The sequence below is a fragment of the Schistocerca cancellata genome, chromosome 1, assembly GCF_023864275.1.
Source record: "Schistocerca cancellata isolate TAMUIC-IGC-003103 chromosome 1, iqSchCanc2.1, whole genome shotgun sequence".
In the NCBI taxonomy this organism is placed as follows: Eukaryota; Metazoa; Arthropoda; class Insecta; order Orthoptera; family Acrididae; genus Schistocerca; species Schistocerca cancellata.
This window is the reverse complement of record NC_064626.1, coordinates 489,800,865-489,823,193: the sequence shown is the minus strand read 5'-3', so window position 1 is coordinate 489,823,193 and position 22,329 is coordinate 489,800,865. Positions and strand designations below refer to the sequence as shown.

The window sequence follows — 22,329 nt, the reverse complement described above, 5'->3', positions numbered from 1 at the left end:
CAGCGGTCTCTCTCGTTACCTGCGCGTACGAAATCTCATTAGCGGCCGGGCAAAACCCAGCGCCGATGGGCGCAGCCACACGCACTGCACAGAGCCGCGCCACCGCGCGTGGGCGTCTATAGAGTGCCGGCAGCTGTTTGCAAACTGGCGCGGGGGGTGGTGACTGGCCGCCCCAATCCCGGCCCATCGCCGCGCCGGCGTCGCCACGGCGTAGGCGGGTCACCGCCGACCCGCTAAGAGCCTCCCAACTCCGACCGGATCTTTGCAAGAATTAGGCCGGCTGATCGGATCGCACTTTCACCAGCGAGCGGCCGATCCTGACGTCGGCTCTACAGAGCCAGAAATAGCCGCCACGCTCGCAGCCATTGTGCACTGCGTGCGAGCCGTCACTTGTCCTGCTACATCTGCGTCTATACTCCCCAAACCACCGTTAAGTTCGTGGGAGAGGGTACGTTTTACAGTACCTATTCTTAGGGTTTATTTCCATTCCTCTCATGTATGGAGTGCGGGAAGGATTGTTTAAATGCCTCCGTGTTTGCTACAAATAGTCTGCTCTTGTTCTCGGTATCACTACGGGACCAACACGCAGGGGTTTGTAGTATACTCATAAAGTCAGCACTTAAAACCGGATCTTGAAATTTTATAAGTAGCCTTCCTCAGGATACCCTGCGTGTACTTTCGAACAGTCCGCAATCTTAGTTTCTTCAGCATGTCTGTGCCACTCCCCCCGGGGTCAAACAATCCTGTGACCAGTTGTGCTGCCCTTTTCTACACAGAGTGTTCGTAAATTCTCGTTACAAACTTCTAGGACCTGCAGAGCGAGTGAGTACACAATATTTTGAATAGGAACCCATGTTCGGAAACGCACCGTTTCCGTTCTACGATGATTTCAATTCAGATATTTACCTCATCTACATCGCCTTGAGAAACTGAATTAGGCATGACACACTACAATTGTTAGGTAACAATTCGAAGGAATCGCCAGATTTATGTGGGCTACTTCTTGTTGTGTCGTATGAAGTGTTTAATTTACGAGATTCTTGTAGGGAAAGAGAAAGATATGATAGCACGACTTCTGACCGCTGCACCAGAAATTGAAGAGAGACCAGCTGGGATGGAGTGTGTACACCAGAACATGCTTCGTAGATCTGTAACGGAGTAGGCTCTTTTTCGTTCCGGAATAATGTGGAGACGAGTGTGCTTAGATGATAAATGGATGCTTAGTTATGTTTACTTTCGAATTCTTACCCAATAACTGTACTGTGTCAAGTGTCCTTCAGTTCCTCAAGCAGAAGTCGATGAATTACATATCTGAACTGTAACCGTCGTAGAACGGAAACGGTACGTTTCCGGTCACGGGCTCCTATTAAAAATATTATGTACTCCCTACCGTCAACAAGCCCTAGAAGTTCGTAACGGGTATTTCGAAACATCCTGTATACGTTCATTACCTATTGTCAGTACTACTGAAACGTCCCCTAGGAACAATTTATACAAGACTGTGCTTAAACTGACACATAATATTTTTAGCGCAACGCAATCTGACTTTAAATTATCTCTACAAAAGAATGGCCCTGACTAACATTAACCTATACCTTTCACAAATCACTTACCTCACAAAAAATCTTCGCTACTCAAGCTACTGCAATACAGCGAGCGCCACTACTGCCAGCTAACTAAGAGATTCAAACTACTGAAGGCACTAACTACTGATAGGCATAGTTAGCAAATGAAAGATTTTAATAGAGAACAAACAATGTATTTACCTTAATAATGTTGAAAACTCATAATATACATAGCAGTTCATGACATCCAATTTTAAAAATTTCAAAACTCCACCATCTCTCCCCCCACATCCACCACTGCTGGCGGCTCACCTCCAACTGCCCAACGCTATGCGCTGTTAACATCCAGCTGCCGCTGCGCAACACTACAATGGCAGACAACAATGCAAACTAGCACACAGAGCGCTACGTAACGTTGCCAATAAGAAAACATAAACAGCCTACTTACATAGCCCCCATGCTCCCCACAAAAAATTTTACAAATTGATTTGGACAGTGGCCAATAATGATTTGATAAATTTTTTTTTATAATTACAGTAACAAAGATATCAATTGCACACACTTATTGATACAATGTTGGTCAAAAGCTAAAATTTTCTCACAGTCCATAAAGACAGTCCTGATCATTCATCATAGTAACATTGCAGTGTTTTTCTCAAAGTCTGAGCAGTAAAAGAAAAATGCACACGGAAGTAGTGGATTTCCATGCAATCTTGAAGAAGTAGTGTTGTCCTTCCAACGGAAAGACAGTGCTGACAGGTAATGGGCTACAACAGAGCAAACCCACAGCAGAGTCAGTCGAAATTTTGAAGAATATTGGTAGGTAGGTCATCACAGAGCAGACCACTGTAGTCCTGGTAGAGATTACGGTATTGGTGGGCCACCAGAGGTGCAGACCCACTGCAGTCCTTGTAGAAATTGTGGACAGGCCCACTGTAGTCCTGAGGTTCCTATCCTGGCAGGGTCGCCATATGAAACGTCCCCTAGGAACAATTTATACAAGACTGTGCATAAACTGACACACAATATTTTTTAGCGTAACGCAATCTGACTTTCAATAATCTCTACAAAAGAATGGCCCTGACTAACATGCAGACAACAATGCAAACTAGCACACAGAGCGCTACGTAACGTTGCCAATAAGAAAACATAAACAGCCTACCTACACTACCTGCTACGAGTCCCACACGCTTGAGCAATATTCGAGGATGGGTAATCTCCTCTGTAGACTGATTCGATTTCCCCAGTATTCTTCCAATAAAGCGAAGTGTAGCACCTGATTTACTATGTGATTATTCCATTTCACATCCCTACAAAGTGTTATACCTAGGTATTTTTAAGAATTGACAGATTCGAACCGACGTTCATTGATTTTATAGTCGTCGGATGCTCCCATTGCCGTTTTTGTTAAGAGCAAAATTTTACATTTCTGAATATTTAAAGCAAGTTGCAAGTCTTTACACTACTTTAAAATCTTATCAACATCTGCCTGAAGATTTATGCAGTTTCTTTTAGACAATACTTCATTATAGATAACTGCATCATCTGCGAAATGTCTGAAGTTACTGTTAATATTGTCTGTAAAGTTATTAACATACAACATGTACAGTAAGGAATCAAACACAGTTCTCTGCGGAACGTCTGAAGTTACTTCCACACCTGTAGATCCATACAAGATAACTTGCTGCTTCCCTCCTACCAAGAAATCCTCAATCCACTCACGAATTTCGCTTGATCCCCTATACGATCGCACTTTTGATGAAAAGCGTTGATGTAGTACTGAGTCAAATGATTTCAGAAGTCCAGAAACACTGCATCTACTCGACTGCCTTCATCCTAACCTTTCAGTATGTCATGTGAGAAAAGTGCGATCTGTGTTTCACATGATGGATGTGATGGATGTTTTCGGAATACATGCCGGTTTGCATGGAGGAGGCCATGCTGTTCGAGCCAGCTCATTATGTTTGAGCTCAGAATATGTTCTAAGATTCTACAATAAATTAATTTCCAACGATATTTAACAGTAGTTTTGCAGATCACTTCTTGTAAACGAGTGTGACATGTGCTCTCTTCCAACACATGGGTACGGTTTTTTGTTCGAGAGATCTACGATAGCTTATAGTTGAGAGACGGGCTAACTCAGATATACGCAGGGTGTATAAATATTTATAGCGAAACCTGGCACTGGTGAAAGTAACGATGACAGAAGGAAAGATATTCCATTATCGATGGGTCTGCACACTGTTTGCGAGATAATTGCCAAAGAGGATTTACGAGCCGCCACTGACTTCAGAATGTAATATTGTTCTAGTTAATATTTGGAACGTATTGAAAGTATTGAAACTATTTGAAACGTAAAATTTTTGATAAAATCTCTATCTAACTGCTCTCAAATCTGATTTAAATCCACCTGCTGTTGATTTACAACGCATTTCATTTAACGTGTGGTTAGGAATACTAGGTGATTATGTCGTGGAATAATCTCTTCCAAGAGGATTTTAAGGATTAGGGTACCTTTGCTTTCTGTGGAGGTATCTTGCTGTATTCTTCGAATACGTTCTCCTTCTGTAACGTTTGTGACTATCCTACATGCATGGTGGGCATCGGCAAATTTCGCAGCTGGTGTGTGAAGCCATCTCAGTGATGGGGCATAAGTATATTTAGCCGCAGCTGTAAGACAAACAGTTATCTACCTCATCAATAAATTTAGGTATACAGGTATAATCATACTTCATCTACGAAGTGTCAATATGACTTTCAACGCGCCAATGTGACCTTCGTGGATAGGTCCAGCAGGGATATGTCCAACAGGGTCAGTACCTTGGCCTCCAAGATCAAGTGATCTTAATCCTCTGTAGTTTTCTTTTTAGGGTCGTCTCAGAAGTGTAGTATATAACGCCCTTAATTTTATGGTTGAAGAACTACAACAGGTCATGATGAAAAGTAATGCCTCCGTATCTTTTATTCTGTTCTCAATATCGGTTAAGGCATTACCTGTCAAGCATGTTAGTCGCTCGATTTTTCTGCTCCGCTGAGGCAAGTTGCAACCCTGTGCCGCGAGAGGGTTCCGAATTGCAGCTTGTAACATGTCGCTGTGTAACGTAACTATGTCGTTGCGTGAGATACAGCATGTTATATTCTAACAGCAGAAAACGTGTCTTCAGTTGAAATCTATAGAACAATGAGATTGTTTACGGTGATGATTCTATTGACCTCAGTAATATATGACGTTGGTTCGTGCTCATAATGACTGAAACGGTGGTGCAAACTTCATCGTGTGTCACAGAGCTCGGAGTGGACGACCGTATACGGTAACCGACGATAGTCATCAGAAACGAGTTGAACTCATCAGAGAAAATCGTTGGAGAAGAAAAACACAGCTCTCAGGTAAGTGTGACATTTCACGAGAGCCTGTACACGTCATCATGGCAGAAGTACGGTTTTCAAAAATGTGTGCGCAGTGGATACCTCGAATGATCCTTCTTGACACGAGACAGGAAGAGATTGGACTTATGTCAAGGATTTGTTTTGCTTTTTGAGCGCGAGGACGATGCGTTCCTTAACAGTACTGTAACAGGTCTTGAAAGCTGGCTTCAACGATGCCATAAACGTTCAAGGCCTTGCTATCAGCAAGCAGAGTCATGCTCACAGTGTTCTGGAATGTTCAAGGAGTGGTGAATTTCGAAACCATGCCTAAAGGAACTACCACAAATTTTGTAAGGAACTGCGACACCCTCACAAAACTGAAATCTCAGGATCCAAGATTAATCCGCGTATGGAGCCCCTGTCCTTAAGCACGGCAACGTCGTATCACTCACGGGCGCTGCGACATATGCAACAAACAGTCCGATTTTCATCTGCTTCCAGAACTTAAAGAATTTCTCTGATGACTTCACTTTGACAATGAAGCGGTGCAAGCAGAGGTGAGGTTATGGCTCTGTCAAAAACGTCAAACCTTCTACAGCAACGGTATCAACAAACGAGTCTTTCGCTTGGAGAAATTTGTTCGTCGCCAGGGTGACTAAGTTGAGAAATAAACATCTAGTGATGAAGAGTAAGGATTTAGAATGCTAATAACGTTTGTTTTATTTAAAAAGGATTTATTGTTAAATAGAGTGGGTTAAGAATAAATACTAAATGTGTGTAGCATATGTAAGTGTAGTAAAGCAATGTTGGGGGATGCGTTGTATTCTGGGACTGTAACGGAATGGAAAGGGGTGGGGGCGGGGGGATGGGGTGGAGGGTCCAAGGGTGATGGAAGGTTGTTCGCCGGATTGTGGTCATGCACTTCCCACCTTCATAGGTCTGCCAAAAAAAGGAAGATCGAGCAAGCGAGTCCCCACTCTCTCTCCCCACTGAGTTACAAGAAGCAGCTACCGGCTGGTTCACCGACCCCTCCGCAGATCGCCTTATCACTCACTGGCGACGCAGTGCACGGACCCACCAGACCACCAGAGATGTCTTTATTTCGCGCGAAGTGAATTTACACCACACGGAATACAGATACCAGTTACTGATCATACCGACGCAAGAAACGCGTATGCACAGATTCTACGAGGGCGTGCTGAAAATTAATGCCTCCGAACTTTTTATATGAAAATAAAACAAAGTCTATTAACATTCTACACCTGTATTCTTCATGTTTACGTATTTATTTCTGAGCATAGCTACCCTGGCGACGAACACATTTTTTCCAACGAGACACTAGTTTGTTGATACCATGACTGTAGACTGTTTGACTGTTTGCAGAGCCACAGCGTCAACCCTCACCTCCACCTGCACCGCTTCGTCACTGTCAAAGTGAAATCCTCGAAAGTGTTCTTTAAGTTTTGGAAACACATGAAAGTCGAAGGAAGCCACGTCGGAACTGTGCGGAGGATGATCGATGACAGTGAACACTACGCGTCTAATTGTTACAGATGTTGCACCGTTCGTGTGTGGTATAGCATTGTTATGATGAAGAAGAGAGTGCTCCGTATGTAGATGAACTCTTTGCCTTCGTCAAACTGGATTGCCGTATTCTGTTTCTCACGCATCGACATAGGTATGGCGCGCACCGACAAGTTACACTGTACAAGTCGGAGCCCCATCTAGCGGCAAAGCGTTGCAACATGCGGCAGTGAAGCTGGGAAGTCGAGCGAGTAATATGCATACCTCAACCGATCCTACAAACAGAATAAAAAAATTCTGAGGTATTACTCATATAGCACACTTTTGTATAAAAGCCTCTGGACACTTTTCTAGACTGCTAAGGGGAAAATTGATTCTTAGTCATCCTATTCAGCATCTACAGCGTTCTTTCGTGGCGATATCTCCCCCAGCACGCATTTCTTTGTACTTCCTCGCCTTTTCTTGCCCAGTTCTCTTATTTGAGTAGGCAAAATAGCTGCCACGCGGAATGGCCGCGCAGTTTGAGGCGCCATGTCACGGATTGTGCGTCCCCTCCCGCCGAAGGTTTGAGTCCTCCCTCGGGCATGCCTGTCTGTGTTGTTCTTAGCATAAGTTAGTTTAAGTAGTGTGTAAGTCTAAGGACCGATGACCTCAGCAGTTTAGTTCCTTAGGAATTCACACATTTGAACGTAATAGCTTCACTGAGCTCGCATTGAATAGTGGAGTTACCTGCAGTTCACTAAGTGAGTAATTTTTTAAGTAAGCTATTACGGAGGAAAGCTCAAAAGCTGGAACTGTCGACCGTCTACCACACGTAAGAGCCTTCCCAAGTGTAGAGTAAAGCTAGTATTTATTCTACAATGTGAGTGCCATTGTCTCCACTATTAGTGGCTGGAATGCTATTCACAGAATGGGGGGTATCGAATGCATCACACTCCAGGCTCACTTCCCCCAACATCTGAAAAGGCCCAGAAGCTTAAATTGGCTCCGTCTCCAAAGTGCCGTCTGGTACTCATACAGTGGGCTGCACGGAGCGTAGTCGCTTACGACAAATTGACATCTATCTTGCGAGATGGGTGTGAATATCTCTGATGGAATGAGACTGATCATGTTACGTCCAGGTCAATAATCTGCTGCAATACTTTTCTCCGCTTATGATGAAGGTCTGAAGTTCCATAACACTTAGGTGACCCACTTCTTTTGCAGAGGGAGCCAGTTTAAGCCTCTGGGCCTCTTCAGACGTTGGGTGAGCTGAGGCTGGACTGTGATTCTTTCCTGAATGCAAAACATTTATGCAGTTCAGTAGGAACACAGTTAATCGTAAGAGAAGTATAGTAACTTCCAGCTAATGAATTGATTCAGCATCAAGTGACTGCGACACAATTACACATCTTCCAAAGATGCTATCAGTGATAGACAGGAGCAAGGTGCCGTGCTTACCAGTCCATTCCCACCAGTATTACAAAAGTCACTAACAACATGACACTTAAAAATTGTGATCCCTCGGTCAGTGTTTATACAACTTAATTTACATAAAAGACCACATGAAAACTGGCAATAAGTGCTCAGTAACCTGAGGATAACTCTTCTATATGAAGACGAGCTCAGAGAAGTTATTTTTTCCGCTCACATAAGAGTACTGAACATAAAATGATGGGGAGGTTTAGTCTGCCTGTAAACTCGAAAGCAAGTTTCACTCATGGTGGGAGGAAGTTGCTTCTCCCGCTACAGCTGCCGTACAGGGTGATTAGTAGTCAGTATCTCCTCTTGCCGTGTAGAACAACATGCAAAGATTTGCATGAAAATGGTTCAAATGGCTCTGAGCACTATGGGACTTAGCATCTTAGGTCATCAGTCCCCTAGAACTTAGAACTACTTAAACCTAACTAACCTAAGGACATCACACACATCCATGCCCGAGGCAGGATTCGAACTTGCGACCGTAGCAGTCGCGCGGCTCCGGACTGAGCGCCTAGAACCGCTAGACCACCGCGGCCGGCAGATTTGCATAGATTCTGCCCATATACGTTTCTTGCATTAGTATTATTAGTAACTCATATTTGTATTCCATATAGTGGTAAACCACATTTTGGGAAATGAACAATCTCAGCCGTGATTGCGCAGGAAGGGTAAGTACGAGTTTCTGAAATAACCGGTAGCTGCTTCTTGAGGAGAGCTTGCAGATCTACGAAGGTGGGAAGTGCGTAACCACAATCTGGTAGACCAACCTTTCGTCACGCTTCTACCCTCCGCCTCCAGCCCCTTTCGCAACCCCAGAATATTGGAAATTCGTGGTAAGGTCTTATGGGACCAAACTACTGAGCTCATCGGTCCCTAAGCTTACGCACTACTTACTCTAACTTACGCTAAGGACAACACAGACACCCATGCCCGAGGGCGGACTCGAACCTCCGACGGGGTGAACCACGCGGACCGCGACAAGGCGCCTCTGAAAGCGCGGCTACCCCGCGCAGCTCCCCAGTATACAGGGTGAGTCACCTAACATTACCGCTGGATATATTTCGTAAACCACATCAAATACTGACGAATCGATTCCACAGACCGAACGTGAGGAGAAGGGCTAGTGTAATTGGTTAATACAAACCATAAAAAAATGCACGGAAGTATATCTTTTAACACAAACCTGCGTTTTTTTAAATGGAACCCCGTTAGTTTTGTTAGCACATCTGAACATATAAACAAATACGTAATCAGTGACGTTTGTTGCATTGTAAAATGTTAATTACATCCGGAGATATTGTAATCCAAAGTTGACGCTTGAGTATCACTCCTCCGCTGTTCGATCGTGTGTATCGGAGAGCACCGAATTACGTAGGGATCCAAAGGGAACGGTGATGGACCTTAGGTACAGAAGAGACTGGAACAGCACATTACGTCCACATGCTAACACCTTTTTATTGGTCTTTTTCACTGACGCACATGTACATTACCATGAGGGGTGAGGTACACGTACACACTTGGTTTCTGCGGCAGTACTGCGGCCTGTAAGACATTCATTACGCCAGAGATTGCAATTGTGTGCAGCAAATGATGTCCACCACATTGAACATCTACTGGCCTGACATGTCGGGACACACTCTATTCCACTTCGTAATTGAAAACGAAAACCACATCCAGCGGTAACGTTAGGTGACTCACCCTGTATAATTTATCCCTTAATACGGCTCTACTTCACTTACATGTGGTACACTCATTTAAGTTTTATTCTTAACCCCCTCCATTTAACGATGAACATTAATTTTCTATCATTAAAACATTATTTTCAATAAACTGCGATTTTACATTACCTGTAACACTGAATCTATTAGCCCTAGACGATAAAAGAGTCATACTTTTTTTGTACTGTACTGTGAAACATTTTCACTAAAAAACGCGCTCTCGGCCCCACTCCCATGCTCACACCCCATCCATCAGGTTCAAAAAATGGTTCAAATAGCTCTGAGCAGTATGGGACTTAACTTCTGTGGTTATCAGTCCCCTAGAACTTAGAACTACTTAAACCTAACTAACCTAAGGATATCACACACATCCATGCCCGAGGCAGGATTCGAACCTGCGACCGTAGCGGTCGCGCTGTTCCAGACTGTAGCGCCTAGAACTGCTCGGTCACCCCGGTCGGCCATCCATCAGGATTTTTACTATTTTGTTCATCGCTCTTCCTCTCACCATTGAATAAAAATTTGCAACTAGACGAATTTTTTCCTCTACTCGAACTTTTTTCATTTTCGTGGGCTGAGCTAATAGTTACATCAGTTTAGAAGCGCTCTCCATATTGCCGTCAACATCTTCCGTAATCAGGCTCATATTTACATCTACTGTTTTCAACGTCGAACGTTTTCGTACACCGTATTAAGCATAGTAATGTATTGTGTCTTTGGCTTTCCATATCTTTGTCCACCCCTGTATTTCGGAAGCTTGGCGTGAGATAAAGGAAGAAAACTCTTTCGTCAGTAATTTCGTTCTCTAAACAGAATACAAATTCTTCGGAAAAAAATGAACACAACGGACGGTTTCCTCGCGAAGAAATTGATATGAAGTGGCGTCTGTTGTTGCAGGAGTTAACTTTCCCTGCTGGCACTTTATGCTTATGCCTACGACTCTGCGGCACTTTGTTTTGGTTTTCCGCTAAGAGTGCGGAGCGCTGTAGCCCGTTACCTGCTAAGAGCGTCGCTACTCGTTCGGAGCGAGGCGAATCCTCCTCAAGAGGGAAACCGCGCACCGGGAACGAGTGTGGGCTCTCCACAACAAGGACATACAGCGTGGTGCCTGCATAACAGTGTATACATGGCGGACAAATACTGCAGTTCAGGTTGTTGTCTCGTAGCAATGTGCCCTGGTGAACAGTAAAAAGGTGTAAATAATTTCTGCAAACGTTTCTTAAACTGAGTTAAATATATTTTTCTCTGTGGTTGGGAAGACTTGATTTGAAAATACGTGCTCTTTGTTTGTTTCATCTCTATATTCCCTATTAAATTGCTTAATTCGTCCTCTGCCCCTCTACATGCCTTCTTCCTATTCGAGCATAGTGCGTGCTGTTGGTGATCGAGAAATACTTTTCACATGATCATACTATCTACAGCTCGTGAATTTCATTTCAAAGGATCAAGCCGTGCAGTAGTATGAATATCGTAACACAATAAATACTGTAGCTGCGTTATAATGAGCTGTCAATATCAACGTTTTGTCAGTCTCTTGACTGGTTGGATTGACGCAGCATGTGAAGGTTGCCGGGTATGGACGGGTTATTCCTATAACCGAAATTGCAGATTTGAAGATGGTCCTAGAGGAACCGAAACCGGCCATGTGAATAAACATTTCTGCAATCAAGACGGACTATAAGTAACATTGTATAACCTGTGATTGCGGTATCCCTTCAGACATTATATCTGTTTTTGCAAAACGATGAGAGTGTGTTTCCATAGGTAAGGGGACGTCCTATTGTGGATGAAGCGAGTCAATATATCCGCAATAAAGACGTGAGCCTCCCTCAGAATCAATGTCAGGGCCTGACTACATCGTGTCCAGGTACCTTGGAGTCGGGCATAGGTCAAAAAGAGGACTGAATTTCCTGCGAAGTAACAGCTGGGATGTGGTCCTTAAGGTGAGCGTTGGCGTCAATCCGCTGCATTGAAGTACATGGTCAGCATGCTGTTAACCATTTTTACATGTGGAACATCATGTGGCCCATCTACAGTAGGCTTCAAATGTGTCCACAAGATCATTCACTTTATCCTGCGGCTTGTAGCCTGGGTAGCCAGATCTAAAGTGTGGAAAGGCGGAGGTCTAGGGGAAGTAGCAGGCCATGTTCCATGATGTGACCTCATGTTTCGAGTTAGTGATCTCGTCTAGCCAGAGAAGGTTTCTAACGTCTATCATGGCAGCCTGTATCTGGTGGTGCAAGAGATTGGGCTCACTCTTTGTCACAAGACCCTGGGTAATTCGCCACTTCTGGAGGCGGTTACTGTCATGGATCAGGGCGAGAACTTCCTGTGGCAGCGATGGAACTGTGGAATCAAGTCTTCTGGGGAACGACATTGGAATTGTTAGAGCACCCATGACGGAGGCGGTAATGCTAGTCACCACACCATCCATGTCTTAGACGTCGATTGGCCATCGCTCCTGAACGTTGCGGAGAACATCCTCATGAAAACGATGCAGTCGATCCCTTCAGACTGATGGTGGTGGTAAGTGCCTATGGGACCAAACTGCTAAGATCATTTGTCCCTGGGCTTACACGCTACTTAATCTAATTTAAACTAACTTACGCTAAGGACAACACACACACCCATGCCCGAGGGAGGACACGAACCTCTGACGGCGGTATCCGCGCGAGCCTTGGCAGGGCGCCTCAGACCGCGCGGATTTCAGACTGAGACAACTCTCCCGCTGTGCAGGTTCTTAAGCAATCCATAGACCACTGGAATATGGCCTGAAGGATCACTTCTGTGGAGCTGAAATCGGGAAAAACCCATGAAACGCCGACGGCAGGGACGTCTGGTCGTGTGCCATTTCTCGCGTAGTGCGTGCGTTCGTCAGGGCAAGTGACATGATCTCCAGTGTGTTCTGCAACGTGGAGGAGGCGGCGCCCATGGATGTTCGTCCGGCTGGAGTTCCCCGCCGCGTATTTCGCATTGAAGTTGCCTATAGCAAACAGTTATCCCTGGTGACGGATCAGTGCTAGCGCGTAGTCGAGATTGTTTTCCAGGCAACCGGTGGATTGATGGGAATGTCACGATGCCTAAGAGTCATCACGTCTAATGTTGTACCCTCCATTGCTGAAGCTTGTCCAGCATGGGGGACCCTATGAGTAGCGGCGCTACAGCCGGCGTATCCCTCAGCATTATGTAATTTAAGGCACTGTGTATCCATAACTAGTTGACTTCCATATCAGTAATGACGGATGTTTCACCGCCAAGCCGTCCCAGGCGTGGCGCAAACGGGCGGGTGCCTTCGGTCGACTGGTAGTCAAAGTGTTAAATAAGAATACGACCCACCAGCATCTGCAGATAGTGACACTGCGTGACTTACGCTTAATATGTAAGACGTCGCAGCAAGCTCTACAGTTTCTGTACACTGAGGCGACAAGTCATTGGATAGTTAGATGCCAGTACCCAGATGGTGGTAATATCGCATACACAACGTATAAAACAGCAATACATTAGAGCAGATGTATTTTTTTTTTCGGCAATATTCTGACCGGTTTGACGCTGCCCGCCACGAATTCCTCTCCTGTGACAACCTCTTCCTCTCAGAGCTGCACTTGCAACCTACGTCCTCAATTATTTGTTGGCTGTATTCCAATCTCTGTCTTCCTCCACAGTTTTTGCTCTCTACAGCTCCCTTTAACACCATGGAAGTAATTCCCAGATGCATTAAGAGATGTGCTATTATCATGCCCCTTCTTGTCAGGGCTTTCCACATATTCCTTTCCTTTTCGAATCTGCGCAGACCTCATTCCTTACTTTATCATTCTACCTAATTTTCAACGTTGTCTGTAGCACCACATCTCAAATGCTTCGAGTCGCTTCTGTTCCGGTTTTCCCATAGTCTATGTTTCACTACCATACAATGCTATACTCCAGACGTACATTCTCAGAAATATCTTCCTCAAATTAAGGCCTGTGTTTGATACTAGTAGATTTCTTGGCCACGAACGCCCTTTGTGCCATTGCTAGTCTGATTTTGATGTCCTCCATGCTCCTTTCTCGTTGGATATTTTACTACCTAGGTAGCAGAATTCTTCGATTTACTCTCAATCCATCTTCTGTTTTCATCAAAGATTCTTCATTCCATTCAGCGTATCATGTAATTATTCTTCATTTCCATTCAGGATAGCAATGTCATCAACGAATCGTATCATTGAAAGGAATTTTAATTCCACTCCTGAACCTTTCTTTTATTTCCATCGTTGCTTCTTTCATGTACCGTTTGAATAGTATTGGCTAATGAATACATCCCTCTCTTACAGCTTTTTTAATCACTCTTGGCCGTCATTTCACTTTTGGTCGTCCACTCTTATTATTCCCTCTTGGCTGTTGTACATATTAAAAGGACTGTGTCTGACAAATTAATTCTTAAAGGGAATTGTAGTTCCATGAAACAGAATTTATCCTCGAAACGCGCTTTCACAACACAACTACATTATGAAATTAATAACCCGGATAAATAAGTCTTACAGTCCTCTGGGTATTAACATCATTTGAACTTGGCCGGAAACAAATACTGCCACAGGCACTGTACGCTGCGCGTTTGTAGTGTTCGAAAGAGCGCGGGCAAGCGGCAACTGATACGGCCCGACGGCAAACATTTAAGCAAATTGCTGGTGCTCTTTGTTTGCAGGTGGCGCGCAGTTATATCGACCTCGCATCAGAGCACGTCCTGCAAACAGCTTAGCGGTGTCCGCCATCGCGGAGCTCTTTCAGCACCGGCGGATCTCTTTCGTCTGTGATACATCCGCGCCGCCGACAGACCGACCCCAGCTTTTGTCTCGCAACTGCGGTGGGCCTGATAGCTGCCCCTTTTGTTCTTTTGCCAGTTGTTTCGTTTCATCTGTATTGCCCCTACATTTGGCCCTGACAGATTACGTACACGGCCCAGTGCGTTGTACTGTGACATATATACTTACATTCGCTTAATGAATTATACAGTCTGTCTCTCTCTGTCCGTCCGTCCGTTGTGTGTATGTGTGTGTGTGTGTGTGTGTGTGTGTGTGTGTGGGCGCGCTTACGTTGAGGCTTCATTTCTCCTTTATGTAAAAACAAGCTGACATGAATTTCGATGGTCAAAAAATCAGGGCTCTAAAACACAGGCAATTTCATCTTTTCCCTGTAGAAATGTGATTTTACTGGCATAGACCGAATGGACTATTACAGTTGGAACGTGATTCGATCTGCAAATCTAGTATCAAGCTGTGTCAAGCCTGGGCTTTGGGTTAAGATTATTACCGCCTTTGGTATTATACGTCGTGATATTTTGGGAGACTTTGCTGGATGGTTTGATGTTCCAGTAAATGGCGTAGAAACATTAGGTAGTCGTTCTAGGACTTGCAGTATGTCGATGCTTTTTGATTATCGATAAGTGAGTAAACAATGATATGTTGAGTACAAATTCTAATAATACGAAAGAATCTCAGTCCTGCATCTGCCTTTCTTTCATGAGTTCGTTGCACTTCAGATCGTTCCGTACGCATACTCTGAGATGTTTAGTGTTTGTGGCTATTTCCAGGAATTTAGTGGCATGCAGTGAAAGAACGTTTCTCCCTCGCCGACGCCCCTTCCCTCTACACAGGTAAACAAAAATTGTAATTTTAGGATCGCCGTTGTATTTTAAGGCAAGATACGTAGCGGTCTGTCTCGTTGCCTTGCGAGACATTTTATTTCAAAATCTATTGTATAAACGAAAAATGAAATACAAAGTCATATTCAAAGTTGTAAAATTCAATTATACACTGTACTTCTCTTGACCACAAATATTGTATCAGTTTCCTTACGTGTTTTGGTCGCTAGCCACCTTGAAAAAGACATGAAATTAATTGGTACAAACATCTCGTCCAAGTATCGCGTCCGCCGTCTTCTTCCGTTTCCGTCTTCTTCTTCTGGTCTTCAGCCATCAGATTGGTTAGCATCAGTTCGCCATGCATTACTGTCTTCGGCCTCCCTTTTGAGAGCGGTATGTGCGGTGCAACAGGTATCCTCCATGATCTGATTGATCATGGAGGACTGTAGTCGCGGTCTGTCTCTAGTCATTTTCTCTTTCACTGTCCTTTCAATGATAATTTTAATGATACCATCATTTATCAGCAGGTAGCCGACCTACGGTGGCCCTTCTGTGTTCGACTGCCTTCAGGCAACAAGGCTTCTCTTCCTCCACCCTGTGGAGCACCTCTTAGTTTGGTATCTAGTGTGCCCAGGAAATCTTGAGCTTTCTGCGGTAGCACATCTCTGAGCTTTCTGCGGTAGCACATCTCTAAAGCTGTTATTCTATGCTTTTCTGATTCTCTGGTTGTATTTGTTTCACTTCCGTACGGCAGCACACTCCAAAACAAACGTCTTTATGAGGTTTTTCCGGAAATGTTTGTCTCTGTTGCTGAATGTGAAAAGGTTACTTCCCTAGTTAAAAGCAGCTTTTGCCTGATGGATTCGGATTGCAATATCCTTCTTTGACCTTCCGTCTGATGTGATTTTGCTCCCTAGGTCTCCAGTCGTTCATTGTTAAGTGTGCACTGGGCAACGGTATTTTGTCTACTCGCCACTAAGATATTTGTTTTATCTTTATTAATTTTTAAGTTGCAAAGCTGAGGATGATTTGCTTCTGGACTGGCATTGCTTGCAATTGTTCTGCATCTTCACTTAACTCTGCAATATCCTCTGCAAATCTCGGGATGTCCATTTTCTTACCATAAATTTTAATTCCTCCTTCAGATCAAAGTTTCTCCCTGCCTTCATCTATTGCCCTCGGAATTATCCTTTGAACAAGATAAGAGAGAGTGAGCAGCTCTTTGATACACGCTGCCTAATAGTAGCTTTTTTTGACGTTCTCCACACCTTATCACCGTCACATCTTTTCCACACAGTGTCTGCTTGCCTTTCTGTCCTTATACTCCATATCAGTCCCACTCAGACAAAAAAACGTCGTCGGTCTACCCTGTCAAATATTTTTTTGAAGTCGATGAAGGGAATACATGTGTCTTGGCCCTTCTTTAATGTTTTCTCAAGAGTTAATTGTAAGCCGTGAAGTATGTGAGCGGCATAAGATGTGGCTTAAACGCAAAAGCACATTTAACTAAGACTGAACTATAAGACGAATAATCATGTATCTGCCAACAGAAGAACCTGAAATTTTCAGTACTACATAGCCACCTTCGTGGCGGAATTTTTGAATAGCTGTGTATATTAAACAACAGGGCATTCACACAGGGTTGTTACAATCTAACACTTTCCATTTAAATAACAAGATGCAAACTCATATTTAAATGCTATTACCAATGGAAGCATTTACAAAGAGATGTGAACCGTATAAGATCCTCTGGTAACACGCTGCTCGAAGCTCTTGACCTCTATTATTCTAAGGCTTATAGAAAGCAGGATAATGCTGTGAGCGCGTGATTTGGATTTGGAATACATGTAGGCAGACGGGAAGCAATACATCGGTCACCGAATCTGTTGTTGAGAAGCGTACGAACACTTCGACTGAAATGTGCAGGAGCTCCACCGTGCATGAACCACATGTTGAGTCGTACTTGTAAAGGCACATGTTCTAGCAGCACAAGTAGAGTATCCCGTATGAAATCATGATAACGTGCTCCATTGAGCGTAGATGGAAGCGTAGGTGACGAAACTAAAATGAGCTCTAACATGGAAATTAAGCGTTTCCGGACACATGTCCACATAACATCTTTTCTTTATTTGTGTGTGAGGAATGTTTCCTGAAAGTTTGGCCGCACCTTTTTGTAACACCCTGTATTTAGGCAGTAGCGTAGTGCGTCTAAATACGACCATCGCCCCACGGCGAGAAACGGGAAAAATCAGCTCCAACAGATGAATGAGAGGATGAATGCACGCGCCGCACGGTGGTGAGAAACAATTTTCAGCGCCGGCGTGAACGTGTTAATACTGTACGTTATAAAATGTCACGAATTCCATTACAAATAGCATCAACGCATATCATGAGTGCAAAACTCGTATTTTTTACCGACAATATGGACGAAATACTATTTTATGTCTTTTTGAGAACAGCCAGTGACCAAATGCATCAGGAAACAGATATTTGTGATCACTACAAACATGCTTTTAAATTATGTCAGCATTTTCCGTTGACTGCTGGATGCTGCATCAAAGCTCACTCGTTTTGTTTGGGTGCGCTGTGTTTCAGACAGCAACTTCGTGCTGGGCAACGCGCAGGTGCCGGCGCTGTACCCGATCGTGTACTGCTCGGACGGCTTCTGCGAGCTGACGGGGTGGGCGCGCGCGCAGATCATGCAGAAGGGCTGCGCCTGCAAGTTCCTCTACGGACCGGACACCGCGGACGAGCACAAGCTGCAGATCGAGCGCGCGCTCGACGCCAAGACGGAGCTCAAGCTGGAGGTCATCTTCTACAAGAAGAATGGTCAGTCCGCTGCCTGCTCGCTCTCCAGTCAGCCTATTTTAATTTCACTTTCTCCTCTAAATGGAGGCAAGAAACATGTCCACATTGTTCACCGCTTCCTTTACTCACCTTACCTGTGAACAGTTTCGTGAAATTCACATTTTATTTTGATGCTGTATTGCGTTGAACAGATTCGTGAAACTCATATTACCTTCCTACTGAAAACTCCCTATTATTCGAGCTACTGCGGACCCGAGACTGAACGGACAACCGAAATACACAGATAACACTGTTCTACAAAAAAAACCTATTTTTCTATTTCTGATAAAAATATTGTGATCCTAGTTGTATTTTGAGTGCTGAATTGAAAACAGTTTTTGGTTTTTTTCTGTCAGGGATAGTTTATGAGTAATCGCAATTTTATTTCTCTTTTCAGTTTCTGATATAGTGCAGCAAACGTGAGGTGAAATTCGACAAACAAATGCACATCTTTATGATGTTATAAGTTCATCACATTAATGGAGGGTGGGATCTAACATATAACACAGTAACCTTTGTGTATACACTTTGAAGCATTTATTTAACATGAGAAATTACAGAAAATTGACAAACAATGAGCCACTGCCTTGTAATGCACATCACTTTTTTCTCTTGTATTGTGAATCTTTCTTCTCTCGAATGATATTCCAGCAATAATCTGCTAACATAGAAGGTACCCACTTCCCTTCATAGCGCCTTTCTATGGTAGAAATGTCTTTCTGGAATCTTTCCCCATGTTCATCCGATACGTCACTACAACTCTCTGTGAAGTAGTCCAGATGAGAGTCCATCTATGTACCTTCAAAGACATATTGCACCCCAAATCCTGATATGCTTTGATCATATCCTTCACCATTTCTTTGTAGTTAGTAGCTCTTCTTCTTCCGAGGAAGTTTTCCAACACCATCTTGAAACAGTCCCATGCGGTTTTTTCTTTATCAGTTAAACATGCTTCAAAATTTGCATCTTTCTGCAGCTCCCTGATTTGTGGGCCCACAAATACACCTCCCTTTATTTTTGCAGCTGAAAGACGGGGGAATTTGGTAGCTAGACATGCAAACCCACAGCCTGTTGGATCCATGGCCTTCACGAATTGTTTCATCAGGCCAAGTTTGATGTGAAGCAGTGGAAGTAGTATATATTCAGGAGCTACCAGACTTTCACGTTGTACATTCTTTTCGCCAACTTTCCATCTTCGCCTAGGCCATTTCTTTTTCACGTAGTGAGAATTTCGGTCTCAACTATCCCACTCGCAAAGAAAACAGGCATACTTTGTGTAGCCGTGTTGCATTCTCAGTACCATAGCAATTACCTTGAAATCTGCACATATTTTCCATTTGTGTTCATTGTATTTTAATGAATTTAGCATCCTTTGTACGAATTCGTAATTCTCTTTTGTCAAACTAGCGTAAGCTACTGGAACAGAGTGTATTTTATTTCCGTTATGGAACAAAACACCCTTCAGACTTGTTTTTTATGAATCTATGAAAAGTCTCCACTCCTGTGAAATATAAGTTCAGCACTTGCATCAGGCCAGCAACGTCCTTGCAAAATGTCAGTGCTTCGTCAGTTGAAAAATAAGATAAAGGCATGTTCTCTGTGCCTGAACAAACTGATTTTAGTACTTTGGTGCAGTAGATTATACTCTTGTAATCTTGAACCAAGCAGCTGAGCCTTTTGTTTACTTAGTCCTAGATCATGTGCTAAATCATTTAAATCTGCCTGTGTTAACAAATGTGGCGATGACTCACTTGTGCAGTGATAAAAAGAATCATCATCTGTGATTTCTTCAGTACTACTTATTTCACTATCACTCGGAATTTGACCTCGAGCTCTTGAAGGTACTGGAAGGTTGTCGGAATGCTGCACTGGCATTCTCGCTGAAGGCAGATCTGGGTAAACAATGTGCCACTTCGACTTTTTGTTTTTAGAACCCTGAATTTTTGTTAGACAGAAATAACAATCAGTAACATGGTCCTTAGGCTCCCTCCACACCATGGGAAGAGCAAACAACGCAACATTCTCTTTACCTTTCCACCACTGAATTAGTTTGCAGTAACATGTAGCACAACAGAAATGTGGTGCCCATTCTTTATCTTGGTCTCCTACCTTGTTTGTATGCTTTCTTTATGACTGAAGAAATTTTCCTCCTGTTTCTGGCAAAAGTGAACTTCCCACAGTTGTAGCAGAAGTTGTTCGGCTTATATCAACATCCACGACAACGTGGCATTTCTGAAAATTTAAAAATACCACTTTGGTAATACACCTAAATTAAATTAATAGTAGGGAACTAGAGGAACGCTGATGTGTAAAAACCAGCAGACGTTTTACCTTCAGCACCAGGCTCAATCAGTTTACACACAGAAACTAAAAAATTCAACCATGCTCTGAAATATGACAGACAGTTACTCGTCAGCCAAAACACCCACTTGTTAAGACTGACACAAATTGCGGCTAACACCACTGTTGTAAACTCGATGCACCTGCCCCTAGGAGGCGTGAAGCTTTACTGCCGAGGCAGCGACCGGCTGTCGCCGTTCGAGTTGATGAGACGTTGCAGGTGGTCTTAATGACATAGGTGTGGCGGGGGATAACCTAATGATGTCTGATTCTTCCCACCTGCTGTTGCACAAGAAATTATCACGTTCTATCACTACTGGATGCGGCAACATACCCGTATTTCCCTATAACGTCTCTGTGTTTGCCATGAATTGTGAATATACATGTATATACATATTACATAAAAAGTATCCCTGAAAATGATATTTTATTTACATATTTGAATTTCCCACGGTAAAATGGTCTAGAAGCACATACCTTAATATCAGAAATAGAACCCATGTCGAACAGTGTAATATAATATTATAATCCAAATTACACATATTTTCTGCCGGAAACTGTAATTTACTGTACTTAGAAAACATGCTTCATATCACACTTGATACCCCACTTCAATACTTGCACGCCACAAACTAACTTTTTTTTTTTAAACTGCTCTTGAATCCACACATATTAAAAGCGAGTGTACGTATGTATGTATGTTCCACATCTCCTAAACCACCGGATCTATTTCAGTCAAACTTAGTACACATATGACCTATTGTCTGGAGATCACCGCTGAGGGGTAAGAACGCGCTACCTAACAAAGGGGTGCTTATGATGTTGAAAAATTAGTGTAGTTGACAACGTGTGAATACCAATAATTTACTCATGCAGAAATTTAAAATGACAGCAGTTAGTGTGTGTGTTTGAATTTCTAAGGCACCAAACTGCTTACGTCATCTGTCCCTAGAGTTACACACTACTTAAACTAACTTATGCTCAGAACAACACACACCCCCATGACCGAGGGAGGACTCGAACTTCCGGCGGGAGGGGCCGCCGCAGTCCGTGACATGACGGCTTAAACGCAGCACTTCGTGACTGGGAACATACTCAACAAATAATTTTGGACTTTTCAAAACTATTTCTCGTTGATAACTAGCTCAAAATAACGAAAGCAAAAAAGTTCATCGCTTGCTACACCATTTAGCTAAACTGCCATATCACGTTTTAATTTATTATGTCTTTGCTACTAAGTGCATTAGTGGCACATTTTACAGACAGTATTTACATATACCATTTAATGCAGCAGCAAAATTATATTACTGTACGTCAAATATTTCAGGACATACGACTTAAAATACTGAAATGCTTGAGAAACTGCTGCTACATGTATTACTCTCTGCTAACTCTAATCGCAATATATTTCAGAGATCGTATCCACGTATGCCGCTCAGTGTACCTACTTAAATATATCACTGTGCGACGTATAGTTCAAAACATGCGACGTCATTAACATTGAGATACGTGAAAATGAAACTGCAGGGTTAAATTCGCTAGAGGTACTTGTGAAATACGTATACCAACACGTGTGAAATATTTTAAATATGTATGAAATATATATGACATGTGCCGCTCAGGATTGGCCGAGCGGTCTAAGGCGCTACAGCCATGGACTGTGCCGCTGCTCCTGGCGGAGGTTCGAGTCCTCCCTCGGGCATGGGTGTGTGTGTTTCTCCTTAGGATACTTTACGTTAAGTAGTGTGTAAGCTTAGGGACTGATGAGCTTACAGTTAAGTCCCATAAGATTTCACCCACACATATATGACATGTTAGTACGGTGACAAATACATGGGTAAAAAGTGGGTGTAAGAACCACCAGATTCATACCGGGGGAAGGCAGATACCG

General features: G+C 43.4%; 1 protein-coding gene across 1 annotated transcript in view; it reads left to right on the top strand.

Moving 5' to 3' along the window:
- Positions 1-17,876: 17,876 nt before the first annotated feature.
- Positions 17,877-22,329, top strand: part of LOC126177811 (potassium voltage-gated channel subfamily H member 8) — a 475,984-nt gene continuing 471,531 nt past the window's right edge. Inside the window, exon 1 of the mRNA XM_049924483.1 lies at positions 17,877-18,080. Coding sequence (XP_049780440.1) covers positions 17,951-18,080 — 130 coding nt within the window. The 5' untranslated portion in view covers positions 17,877-17,950. The remainder of the gene's footprint in view (positions 18,081-22,329) is intronic.